The sequence below is a fragment of the Leguminivora glycinivorella genome, chromosome Z (genome assembly GCF_023078275.1).
Source record: "Leguminivora glycinivorella isolate SPB_JAAS2020 chromosome Z, LegGlyc_1.1, whole genome shotgun sequence".
NCBI lineage: Eukaryota > Metazoa > Arthropoda > Insecta > Lepidoptera > Tortricidae > Leguminivora > Leguminivora glycinivorella.
Genome location: NC_062998.1, coordinates 11792276 through 11806000, shown reverse-complemented (window position 1 = coordinate 11806000; position 13725 = coordinate 11792276). Strand labels below are relative to the sequence as shown.

The window sequence follows — 13725 nt, the reverse complement described above, 5'->3', positions numbered from 1 at the left end:
TAAATCACCGATAGAATAAGGCCCGCTACATGTGCTCAGTTGCACACGAACAGTCGCGTTTATACCGACTAGGTATTTACTTCAAATATAAAAATTACGACCGAGCGCCTGCGGTCTCTAGGAGTGAGCTTATGTCCGTGTATGTTTATTTCATATCACCTATTCGAAAAGGTGGTTCTTTCCCGTTTGGAGGGAACAAGGTGACACTTTTCTGTCCAAGGACAATATTTATTCTTTCAATGATTTTACGCCCCTCTTTGCTTTGAAAAATTTTAAGAGGTTAAAAGGTTAAATGATTTAGAAACAAAGTTTTTTTTAGCTTTACATTGGTATTTTTTGTAGGCCAGTGACATAAGCTAAAAAGTAGCTAACGAAAATGTATTTTATTTTTTGTGATTCATCCAAATTTAATGGGTATTATAAAATAACGTCTCTTCGTGAAGGGTACATATACATAATTATCTTTGCCCGCCTATATACATTTTATAATTATCGTTTAGTTCTTAGTGCAATTTCACAAAATCCAGGCGTTAAAATAATATTTTTCAAATCTTGGGGAAGATAAGTATGTACCCCGGGATGGGGCAAAGAAATGTGCCGTAGACGAAGACGTTTTACAATATTGATACCGCCACAGGTAGTTAAAATACACCATACGCCACACTTGACTGTAGTTAAAATAAAATATTGTATACCATGCACGAAATAAAACATCAGATAATTATAAGAAAACATGAACAGAAGTTATTTTTAAATCCAATTTCTATTTAATAAGTCAGGTAGAAATATATAAAGTAACTGAGTTGACCGTGACGTACAAATTAGCAAGTCGTTCAAATTCGTTATGACAGTTCTTAAAAAGAAGCTGATTTGACTAGGAGACAAGTAGCCTTCCACAGTAGACAGTAGGTATGTTATACACTACACAGACATAAGCTCTCTCCTACACTTTCGTTAAAGGCCGTTGCGGTTCATTGGTAAACCTTAATATCTATTACCCTTTTATTATTTTAGGCAGGATCGAAGTTTACAAAATATTATACTTAGGTATAATGAATAGTTGAATACCCTTAAGATTTTGTATTAGCTCAGGTTCGTAATTCCTACGCTTCGCGTTAGGTATAACTATGGCTTAAAATTACAGCAATGGTTACAAAACGTGACCTACTTAAAGTACGGTTACCTACGTATACGATTAACTAATACTAAAGCAAAATGCACTTCAGGAATTTAGCATTTTACTAAATAAATAATCTTATAAAATATAATCGCTAACAAAAAAAGATATGTAGATGTTGACTTGTGCCATTTTCTTGAAGTAAACAATAGGTATATAAAATAAATATTTCTCATTGCCCAGCCAAATATGTGCAAAATAGAAAACATAATACTATGAAAACATTTGGTTGACTATATAGGTACTTATAGAGAAAAAATATAGTAAAAAAGCTCAATTTTACATATCCTGACATATTAGTTTAAAGTGAAAAGTTACCGCACCTTTTTATTAAATACCTGCGGAACATATGACGCCCGTATGATTTTTGCTTCTACTTGAACACTTCAAACGCCTTGTTCCAGATCTGTCCCAGACAATTAAACTGTAACTAACAAATTTAAGGTTATTAATTCTGTAGCAATTATTTGACAACGGCGTTCCAGGGATTAATGCGGATTGTAAATTGAATTTCAAACAGTATAGTTTTAGGCCGGCAACAGACAGTCTTAATTTTCATAATCTTAAAAAATCATAATCTTGTAAAATAAGATTGACTGCCTTGCCACACACATTCTTAAAATTCAAATTATTCGCAATCGGTCAGATCAATCTGAAAAAAATCATAATCTTAAAAAATAAGACTGTGTGTGGACAGTTGCGAAATTGTATGGGAATTCGTGCACTCGATCTGATTTCATAAGATTATGAAATTTAAGACTGTTTGTTGCCGGCCATATACTCATGAGATGGACATTAACATACATATAGCTAAGCTCATTTACAATTGACAGCTCTTTTATTGTAAAACACCACTATAGTTACCAATCAGTCAGTTACTTAGTGGGGCAATGAAGGAAGAGGGTTGTCATATACAGAGACTTAGTTCTATTTACTGATTTCTGAGCAAAAAAATTTGAATCCGTCTATACAAGGTGCTCGCGAGGAACCCGCATAACTTGAACCACGCGTTTCTGAGGCAAAAAGAAAGAAAAAATGTTATATGAATTTTAAAATTTTTCGCCAAAAAAAAAATTTTTTTTTTACTTTTTTGGACGTATTTTCACATAAAATTTTTTTTTTATTTATAAAGTTGGCAATTAAAATGAGTTCCTTCATTTATTTTTCTAAAAACCAAATTATTTGGAAGTTTTTCTTGTCACATTTTGACATCTATCAATGACTACTGTGAGACTATGCTCCACAATTGCGCATCAGCGCCGTTAAGAAACCTTTTCTCCTGAGTAACAATACGGAAATGATCTGTCAGTGTCTTTTTTAAAATTGGCAATAACTCTGAAACTAGACGAAATCTAGAAAAGTTTATATGACATTTTAGTCTTAAAATGTGACCAAGAATATGCCGTTAAAGTTATATGGGTTCCTCGCGAGCACCTTTGTAGGTATACTTCTTAGAATAAGTAGGCTTGCGTGGCGTTTACTGAATATACCTATGTTAGTAATTTATGAATTACACACGTACAGTCAACCAATTGGAACCCTAGGCCACTGTAGAACTATATCATAGTGACGTTTTAAATCAGATTGTAAGGCATCTCTTACTGCTTGTCATTTTGACATGGTTGTAGAGTGGCCTAGGGTTCTTTTCAAAAGGACTTAGGTCTATAAGTCAACAGAGGTTATTTTTATCTACGTCTTCCTAGAGAAATAACCCATGTTGGCTTATCTATGACGAAGCGCACTATAATGGCTGATATCTAATATGTTTTACTGCGTCGCAGTCGAAGATAGGTACCTACAGCTTGCCAAAAAAATGAGTACCTAAAATTTTAAAAGTGGCAACATCGTAGTGTCGTCCCGTTTTCTCACACATATTGATTTGAAAGGGACGTCACTACAAAGTTGCCACTTTTTAATTTCTAACTCTTTTTAGGGTTCCGTAGTCAACTAGGAACCCTTATAGTTTCGCCATGTCTGTCTGTCCGTCCGTCCGTCCGTCCGTCCGCGGATAATCTCAGTAACCGTTAGCACTAGAAAGCTGAAATTTGGTACCAATATGTATTTCAATCACGCCGACAAAGTGCAAAAATAAAAAATGGAAAAAAATGTTTTATTAGGGTACCCCCTACATGTAAAGTGGGGGCTGATATTTTTTTCATTCCAACCCCAACGTGTGATATATTGTTGGATAGGTATTTAAAAATGAATAAGGGTTTACTGAGATGGTTTTTTAATAATATTAGTATTTTCGGAAATAATCGCTCCTAAAGGAAAAAAAAGTGCGTCCCCCCCCCTCTAACTTTTGAACCGTATGTTTAAAAAATATGAAAAAATCACAAAAGTAGAACTTTATAAAGACTTTCTAGAAAAATTGTTTTGAACTTGATAGGTTCAGTAGTTTTTGAGAAAAATACGGAAAACTACGGAACCCTACACTGAGCGTGGCTCGACACGCTCTTGGCCGGTTTTTTTTTTTGCTAGATTACTTATTAGAGGTAACTGTAACGTGTGAAGTAAATAAGTAATGACGTATTTTAGTGGAGTATTTCAGATCACGAACTAGATTCTTTTTCATGAGAAACATACCTAACCCATTTAATGTTTTATTACAGAATTAGATGGGTTATTAAATATCCTAGATACTGTATAAAACGTTACAAGGTTTAATAGACCTAAATGATATAAAATCGTAGATGTAGCTCTTATTACAATAGTAGTTGCAGCTGGGTTCAAGTGACTATTACAAGTTCTTATTTAATACCTAAGTACATGATAATATAGATTAGTTTAGTAAGATACCGCAGACCCAGACACAGTATTATCAAAGATATAATATGTAACTCCGTATAGACAGCTACAGTCTAAGAAAAAAACGTACTTCACAACCATATAGAAAAAGGTACGGTGGCTTAGATGGCGTTACACCTTTGGGGCACGCTCGGCTAGATGGCGCTAATATTAATATTTGACATTTTAACACATATCAAGCTAAGAATATGGGCCAAATTGACAAAACTGAGGTTCAAAAGTTTTAAGCTTGTGTCGAGAGATGGCAGTCTATGCACTGTGATTACACATTTCACTTTGACAGTAACTCTCTATAATACTCGATCCTCTTTGGTATTATGAATCCTTTACAATGAGCGCATGGTCACCAGACATGTGAGAAGTTTTACTGATAAAATGCCATGATTTAATCAGCACGATAGAGTATAACAGCCCAGGTTCAAACCTATAAGTGCGTTTTCACATTATCCGATCCGATATCGGATGTCGGACCGATCCCCCACATTACAGGTGCCATCTTGGATTTTTCCATTGAAATCCTTCCTTATATCGGATCGGATAATGTGAAAACGGCCTAAAACTATATTTTTATAAATATACCAAATTGCTGGATCAAGCGATTGCGTTCCCAAATTAATATAGGAAATTATATGTGTGGTGGTATAATTGGCTTGATTGTCCTGTCTAGTAGTTGTGGTCTGTGGTAGATAGATACATACACCCTGCACCGAATACATTTTGATGGAATTAAGAAAATATCTAATGCACATCGGTAGACGGAGATTTCCTCTCGTTTCAGTCGGACTGAAGCTACTAAATAAGTAAATTACCTAGTTACCTACATATAAGGACATGTATAAAAGAGCTCATGAAGATACAAAGTACAAAATTCGTTTAGAAAAATATCAAACCTTTATAGCGTTATTTATTTAGTACTCATAGCATTATACATAGGTTTTTGATACTACTTAGTTGACCATTCGTAAGACTTTTCCTTCTTTATATTTACATTTTTAACAAAAGTTTGTACTTTCAAAGCAGAGTTTGTATATTTTGTTATCATTTTTGATAAATAATGAATAATCGCACAAACTTACGAGTTGAAAGTGCAAACATTTTTTTATGTCTAAAAAAGAAGGTGAATTTTCTGTATCTATAGCTACAGCATAAAATATATTGTGACTGGCTAAACGTACCGGAGCACATGCTTATAATGGTAAGAAAGGTGTGTAAGCGGCAACCCACACTCAGGCGACGCATGTGGTAAGACGCGGAACGGACGTCAGCGCCGCGCCGCCCGAGTGTGAATTTAAAAAACGTCTCCTCAGTACATTTTGTACAGGAAGGACGTAAGACGCGCCTCAAGCGACGCGCCCCAAGCGACTATACACTCGGGCGGCGCGGCGCTGACGTCCGTTCCGCGTCTTACGACGTGCGTCGCCTGATTGTGGATAGTCCCTTACGATACATTTGCCGCAATCGCTGTCACAGTATATTAGATGCTGTCTGGACTTGATAAATTTTAACTTTCATCCTCAAGAGCATTGATATGTAATTTCCACTTTCCCTTAGGCACACTTATCTATACATTATTTTCTTTCCCGTACACAGAACGGATACGTTTAATATGTTACAATTCGTCACTACTTTAAAAAAAACTTGTATCTTCGTCTGTCAATGAAAAGAAATTTGTAGTAAGTATGTATGGAATGCATATGGACTTACTGCGTTTTAACTTTGCGGAGCAGCGTGAGATACGAGATTTTTTAAAAGTAGTGACGAATTATCAATGACAATATCGCAGTATCCAACTTCGAAAATGTTGATGTTATTGTATTGTCCACATTTACTTTACATTACATTTAAATATTTTTGAGAAGAGTTATCAAAGGCATATTGGTATAGATTTTCCCTCCACGTATCAATCGACTTCCTTAGCTGGCTGATTAATGAACTAGCATCGTGTCGTCAAATAACGACTGATTGTTATCAAGACAGAAATTGCGTTCATTATATTATCACAAGTCACAACGTAGGGTCATAGCCACAAGACGATCATGAGGGTCTCCGCTAGCTGACGCGGATTACCAAAACGGACGCCCGTCTAAGAAATTGTATGAACAGCGCAATGGTGACGGACTTTACATATTGGCGGGACTCGCGAGCGTGCGCTTACGGCGGGCGTCCGCGCCACCTAGCGGAGACCCTAAACAATATGGCATCGCACAGTGGACGCCCATCTAGGGGACATTAAGTCATTACATTTTCATGTGACAGAGACGTCTTCGTATTTTATTCGTCACATCGCACAGCCATCCCTCGTACCGAAGAGTTTCTTGAGCTCTGGTGTGATGACCTGTTTCACGAAATGGTTCTGCCGAGCCACGATGGCGTCCCGTTTGGCGTTTTTCGTGTAGTACTTGATCCCAGGTTTGTGGATCAGGAACGCGTTGTTCAGGATCATGAAATCGTAGTCTTTGACACATAAAATGTAACCCTGTAAAAAAAATTACGACGTCATGAGTCAGTAATAGAATATATTCCTTCAGACAATGTTACTAGATGGCGTAAACGTCGCGAAAATTGATGTTCAATGTATGAAGAAAGCTAGTGAACAGCACCCCGAAACGGTTGTTTCCAAGTTTAAGTAAAGTTAACAAAAAGTTATCTACATACCTCTACTGCCTTCTGACCTTCCAACCCGAAGGGTAACTAGGCCTAATTGAGAATTACTCCGGTTTCCTCACGTTGTTTTCCTTCACCGAAAAGCGACTGGCAAATATCGAATGACATTTCGTAAGTTCCAAAAAACTAATTGGTATGAGCCGCAGCCGGGGTTCGAACCCGCCACCTCCGGATTGAAAGTCGCGTGCACTTACCGCTAGGCCACCAGCGCTTCTTGCAAACTTATTCTATTCTATTCTATAGAAATCAAGATTTTTCAGCAGTTGATGCCACGGCTCATGGGAGCCTAGGGTCCGCTTTGATGTACAGATGTATCTAGTGCGAAAAGGATTTCCTTCAGTTAATGTCAGTACATCTTGTATTGACACTGACTGAAATAGCATGACACGTTCGTATACGTTTCCGTAACAATTCGAAGGCAAATCTTTTCGCACTACAACTGTATAATCATGTGTTTGTATAAGTACAAGTACTGATACATACCTGCGTCATTTTGTCCTTTTTGCCCTCCCAGCTCAGCCGCTCATCGTAGTAGGGGTCCTGGTGCGTGCCGATGAAAATGGGCTCCCAAATAACGAACTTGCCTTTTCTTTTGCCCACGTGGAATACCTCCATTTCTGAAATATACAAAGTCCAGGGGTTATTGCTAAGCATAAGGACTATTATGGAAGGGTACAAAATTTGTGCTTGTTCAATATTATACCGCTTTAGAAAACTTTAAAACTAGCAGACTGCAAATAATTTGATTTGTTCCCCACGTCGATAAATGGCAGCACCATCTCTCTCGCTATATCCTGCAAAATGATTCATATAGGAGGTGCAAGCACACATTGCTCGCCCTTAGAGTTGGTCAAAGGCGCTTAGCCTTCAGAGATAACATACACTAGAGAAATTTCGACGGGTACCTCGGCGGTCGGGGTGGTGTAATGGTTTGAGCACGTCAGCCGCGATAGCTGGAGACCCGGGTTCGATTCCCGGCTTCGCCACCAGTGGGCTTGATCGCTTTTTCTTTAGTGTATGGTATCTATTTCAGTTTATAATTTATATATTATAGTGTAACACTATTATACGTACTAAAAAAAAACAAATCAAAACAAATATTTAATAAAATAATTTGATTTATTCCCTACGTCGTTAGCAGACTGCAGTTCTATAGAAAGTGACCAACTTTTATATTTAAAATCCGATATAGTCAGATATACAAGACATGATACTGATATACCAGACAAATCGTCACTTCGAAAAAAAAAAAAAAAACTCGTATCTTTTTCTGTCAATGAGAAGACGAATGTAGTATTAGGTACGTACTTGACTATGGATGGGACTTATAAATATTCTTGATACAGAGAAATATATATAGGATGCATAATTGCATATACAATTACCTACTATACCTTTCAACTTACGAATAGCAGTAGGCCTAGCACATGATGGCCGCGGGAGTATGTCGCCGCGAGATAGATGACACGTCTTTGTCTAATTGTATTAATGACATAAGGACAGGTAGTCTATCTCGCGGCGACATACTTATCATGAACGAGATTTTTTAAAATTAGTTACGAAATAGTCTTATATCTTAGTACTACGGGCAGCGACACGTGCTCGGTAAAAAGCCAAAGCGGTTAAAAGGTTAATATATAAACCACTAACGGAAAAAATGCTACATTGTTGAATAAAGCAATTTTGCAAAACGACAAAGTGTATCTGGCGCTAGGCGCTAAGCGGGCATGGCGGGGTCATTGACCTATAATACGCAATTAGAATACTCCATACGGCGGGCAAGGCGCTGCAGACGCATAAATAGCTCACGGAGCCCTGATTAATTGCTAGCGTAACCACTTTGCCAAATTACATGCATTTGAATTGAGTCTACTAGGCTACTTTCCTTGCGGGAAGCAAATCAGTCTTTTTATGAACTGTCGACGATTTGCTAATAACGGTGCTCCTAGACTGGCTGTTATAAATCTTATAAAACAAAAAACAATGTGTGACAGGGACAGCGCGATGGCATTTAGGTACATTACGCTATCCTTGTCACACATTGTTATATAGCATTTATAACAGCCAGTGTAGGAGCACCATAAGAACGAGTATATATAGTGACGTCAGGGTCAACTCATTTATATATTTCTATCCAATTTATCAAATAAAAAAATTTGGTTGATAGCAGTAAATAAAATAAGAATAGCTTACGGGTCGTTTCAGCAGCAGTCATCCACTGCTGCGCTTGAGGTATGTTGTGGCAGGTCGGGCAAACGAACTTGTGGAAGGGAATGGCTTTCTTCTTCTTCAACATATCTTGGAGCTCAGTTTTGGTTGATGGCACCTGGAATTCAACAATCAATATATCGAATCGTATTAAGTAAATCAGCAGATTTACCGTCTAATGCACGTAAAAGTAGCTGACCTGCGGGCGTAGCACACTAGTTTGATTAACTTTATCCCATCGGTGCGTCCCAATCGCACTTACAAATAGTGCGACAAGGACGGCCTGAAGTTATATCGTTTATCACGCGACCGTGCTTGCCTGCCTGAATTAGTTTAATGTGTCATCCCTTTCTTACAAGTACACTAATTCAATAAGACAAGTTATTATTAGTTAATTCAGGCTCATAAAGCGTTTATCAATAACGTCATTAGGGTAACATAACTATAGGTAACGTATAAGTAATCCATACTAATATTATAAATGGAAAAGTGTGTGTGTCTGTTTGTCCGTCTTTCACGGCAAAACGGAGCGACGAATTAACGTGTTTTTTTTTAAATTGGAGATAGTTGAAAGGATGGAGAGTGTCATAGGCTACTTTTTGTCTCTTTCTAACGCAAGCGAAGCCGCAGGCAGAAACTAGTCATCCTATTAATTAATACTGCAGTAGAAGAAAGTAAGTAGATGGATGGTCGTTTGATAAGAAGTATTTTGTCCTTAACGGATGAAATGTAAACGCATTGGTCCACCAAAAATACTAGTTTACTCACTTTGACTTTGGCATCGACTTCAAATATACTGATCGGGAAGACCCTCGGTCTAGTTGAAGTGTTCAGAGGTTTCGAGTTCCTCGCAATCATATTCAGGAATCGCGGCACCAGGTTAGGGCTAGGGTACAACTCAATGTCCGACGGCAGGATGAAGTGCGTGAGCGCAGTCACGCGAGACGTTGCGAGCTACATTTAGTTTTTACCCAGTAATACAACAAAAAATACTAATTTACTCACTTTGACTTTGGCATCGACTTCAAATATACTGATCGGGAAGACCCTCGGTCTAGTTGAAGTGTTCAGAGGTTTCGAGTTTCTCGCAATCATGTTCAGGAACCGCGGCACCAGGTTAGGGCTAGGGTACAACTCGATGTCCGATGGCAGGATGAAATGCGTGAGCGCAGAGTCACGCGCGACGTTGCGAGCTACATTCACGGGGTAGAGTAAGCTCTTCTGCTTCATGTACGTCGAGTTGGTTAGCACGTAGGGAGCGCTGTTGCTGCAATTGTATGGCGTGTTTAGGAAGCTCTCGGGGTCTGGTATCTGTAAAGAAGAAAGGTAAAGTTGAGTGTATATAAATTCAAGTCGTTTCAGAAGTAAAGGACACGGGAATGCCAATCATAAAAACGGTAACGGTACGCTGCACGCGAAGACGTGGCATCGGACTTCGCAACGCCCACTTGCAAAAGATAGCAGTGCGTGAAGCCGCTAGGGGGTTGTGAGAGACTGCCTCATGGTGCCCCTTCATATTCTCTACGGTGCCACATTTGTACTAATATGTCTAATATGTATATGCTAGTAGGTGCCAGCGAGAGCATAAAGGTTGAAACAGACACTGACTTATAAGTAGGGCTCTAAAAGTATATTTTTAGAGTTCTTGGATGGATCCAGATTAACGCAGCGGCTACTTCTGCTGCTAACTAGGCAAGAATAATACCATCACTGATGAGTGATGGTGAAGTTGGTAAAAACTTATTCTTGTCGATTGATTTGAACCATCATACATGGTTCGAACAGTAACTTACCGTGCTCGGTATGTGCTTGTGCGAGAAGAATACAAGGTGACGAAGGAGCGCACGAGGTCGTTGCCCGTGCAGTCCCGGAGGTACCTGACGCTGTTCACCGTGGGAGTCAGGTCGAGGACGCCAGGCTGTATTGTAACCGTACAATTGAGTAACTCACCGTGCTCGGTATGTGCTTGTGCGAGAAGAACACGTGGAAGGTGACGAAGGAGCGCACGAGGTCGTTGCCCGTGCAGTCCCGGAGGTACCTGACGCTGTTCACCGTGGGAGTCAGGTCGTGGAGGCCAGGCTGCATTGTAACCGTACAGTTGAGTAACTCACCGTGCTCGGTATGTGCTTGTGCGAGAAGAACACGTGGAAGGTGACGAAGGAGCGCACGAGGTCGTTCCCCGTGCAGTCCCGGAGGTACCTGACGCTGTTCACCGTGAGAGTCAGGTCGTGGAAGTCAGGCTGTATTATAAACCGTGTAGTTGAGTAACTCACCGTGCTCGGTATGTGCTTGTGCGAGAAGAACACGTGGAAGGTGACGAAGGAGCGCACGAGGTCGTTCCCCGTGCAGTCCCGGAGGTACCTGATGCTGTTCACCGTGGGAGTCAGGTCGTGGAGGCCAGGCTGTATTATAAACCGTACAGTTGAGTAACTCACCGTGCTCGGTATGTGCTTGTGCGAGAAGAACACGTGGAAGGTGACGAAGGAGCGCACGAGGTCGTTCCCCGTACAGTCCCGGAGGTACCTGATGCTGTTCACCGTGGGAGTCAGGTCGGCGCCGGGCGCGTGGATGGCCAGGCTCACGGGCGCCATCCATCTGGGGACAAACAGTTGCAAAATATAAAACACACTGTTAAAGACTAGACTCTCATTAGGTATTTTGAGCCTTTGTCAGTAAATTTGTTATTTCATACAAAATTTTGGATCACATTTTTTCATGCAAATATATACAGTATGTAAACTAACGAAAACCATTTACTGTAACCCGTAAATGTCCAGGTGATACTGAGAAACTTTTACTATGGGATCAACCCCGAAATCACGAAAATATCTTCTGACAGTTTCATAGGTAGTTTTATTTTATAGTAAGTATTTCCTATGGGAGAGTAAATTTTTAATTCGCGTTTTGGGTGTTGGTCCCATAGTAAAAGTTGCTCTGTGTAACTTAAATATTAACAGGCTTCAGTAAATGGTTTTCGTTGGTTTACATACTGTATATGACATAAGTCTGAAAATAGGTACATACAATTATGAGTAAATCGAGCCTAAAAAGTCAATTTTTTGGAAACATGAGTGCAATGTATTTTTTATTGAAAAAGGCTCTTTTACACTATGTGGACTTTTCATTTTACATAATGTGAGCGTGTTTAGTAAAACGTCTCACTTTGTCGGTTACCATTTTATATTATACTAGCTTTTGCCCTCAGCTTCGCTCGCGTTAAATTCGAAATTTGCGGAATTCTCCATACAAACTTCCACCACCCATTTCAGGGAAGTGGGGGGTTAGAAAGAGACAAAAACCGGCCAAGAGCGTGTCGGGCCACGCTCAGTGTAGGGTTCCGTAGTTTTCCGTATTTTTCTCAAAAACTACTAAACCTATGAAGTTCAAAACAATTTTCCTAGAAAGTCTTTATAAAGTTCTACTTTTGTGATTTTTTTCATATTTTTTAAACATATGGTTCAAAAGTTAGAGGGGGGACGCACTTTTTTTTCCTTTAGGAGCGATTCTTTCAGAAAATATTAATATTATCAAAAAACGATCTTAGTAAACCCTTATTCATTTTTAAATACCTATCCAACGATATATCATACGTTGGGATTGAAATGAAAAAAATATCAGCCCCCACTTTACATGTAAGGGGGGTACCCTAATAAAACATTTTTTTCCATTTTTTATTTTTGCACTTTGTTGGCGTGATTGATATACATATTGGTACCAAATTTCAGCTTTCTAGTGCTAACGGTTACTGAGATTATCCGCGGACGGACGGACGGACGGACGGACGGACGGACGGACGGACGGACAGACAGACATGGCGAAACTATAAGGGTTCCTAGTTGACTACGGAACCCTAAAAAGTAGCCTATGTCACTCTCTATCCCTTCAACTATCTCCACTTAAAAAATCGCGTCAATTCGTCGCTCCGTTTTGCCGTGAAAGACGGACAAACAAACAGACACACACACCTTCCCATTTATAATATTAGTATATTTAGTATGGATGTTTATATGAATAAATTGACAAAGCGACTTTATAGCAATTGACAAAGTGGGAAGTTTTCCCGTGCACACTCACCATTGGTCAATATATTTATTCAAATTACTAAATAATTAGTAAACTAAAGTACATATATATATAATTATTTCGCTAAAGCCTATATTTATTAACTTGGTGTGCTTGGCAACAATGTGAACGTAATACACAATTTACACAAACAACGAAAAGGGAGTAACTAATTGAAAAATGGTCTTTCAATTAGTTACTATCCCAAGCTCCGCTGACTAAACGTAGTTACGCAGAAATGACATTTCGACCAAGCGTGGTATTTTGACGACCCTCCTAGCGGGTCACCAATGGTATCCCATTGACTGTAGTTAGCATTAGTAATTCAGTAGGAGCTGAGCTAATTTTATTTATTCCATGTCTATGGGGAGGGCTGGTTGCGTGACCAGCCAGTGTTTACTTAACATGTCGGTTGATAGGTCGGGCTACACTTCGAGTAGTTCGAGTTCAACTAGTAAAGCTGGCTTTGTAAAAAACATATTTGTACTTGATGTTTTATATACACCGTTTTTTTTTGTTTTTCGTTAAATTCGACACGTCGTTAGGCTCGTTATCAGGAAACCAACCTGTATATCACTTTTAAAAAAATTCGCCAAAAAATTTTTTCATCGTTTCATATATAATAAATGAATGAATTAGTGTGAGAGACCCTTAAGAATAATATTCAAGTTAGTGTCAAGTGATTGACGGCACATGTCAAAACAAATAACATTAGAAAATGGTAAAGGCTATAATAATTTTAATTTTTTCAATAACTCAATAACCGTAAGAGTTAAGACGCTACTTTCTTAGAGAAATTAATTGTA

At 38.9% G+C, this 13725-nt stretch overlaps 2 protein-coding genes across 2 annotated transcripts in view; one reads left to right on the top strand and one right to left on the bottom strand.

Annotated features, from left to right (window-relative positions):
* Positions 1-13725, top strand: part of LOC125241970 (protein FAM50 homolog) — a 170074-nt gene that overhangs the window by 20264 nt on the left and 136085 nt on the right. The window lies entirely within an intron of this gene.
* The window catches only part of LOC125241969 (beta-1,4-glucuronyltransferase 1), a 111754-nt gene continuing 103417 nt past the window's right edge, over positions 5389-13725 (bottom strand). Inside the window, exons 3-7 of the mRNA XM_048150688.1 lie at positions 11293-11452; positions 9863-10168; positions 8843-8975; positions 7133-7266; positions 5389-6461 (exon numbers count right to left, since the gene is read on the bottom strand). Of these exons, the coding sequence (XP_048006645.1) occupies positions 6264-6461; positions 7133-7266; positions 8843-8975; positions 9863-10168; positions 11293-11452 (931 nt within the window). The 3' untranslated portion in view covers positions 5389-6263. The remainder of the gene's footprint in view (positions 6462-7132; positions 7267-8842; positions 8976-9862; positions 10169-11292; positions 11453-13725) is intronic.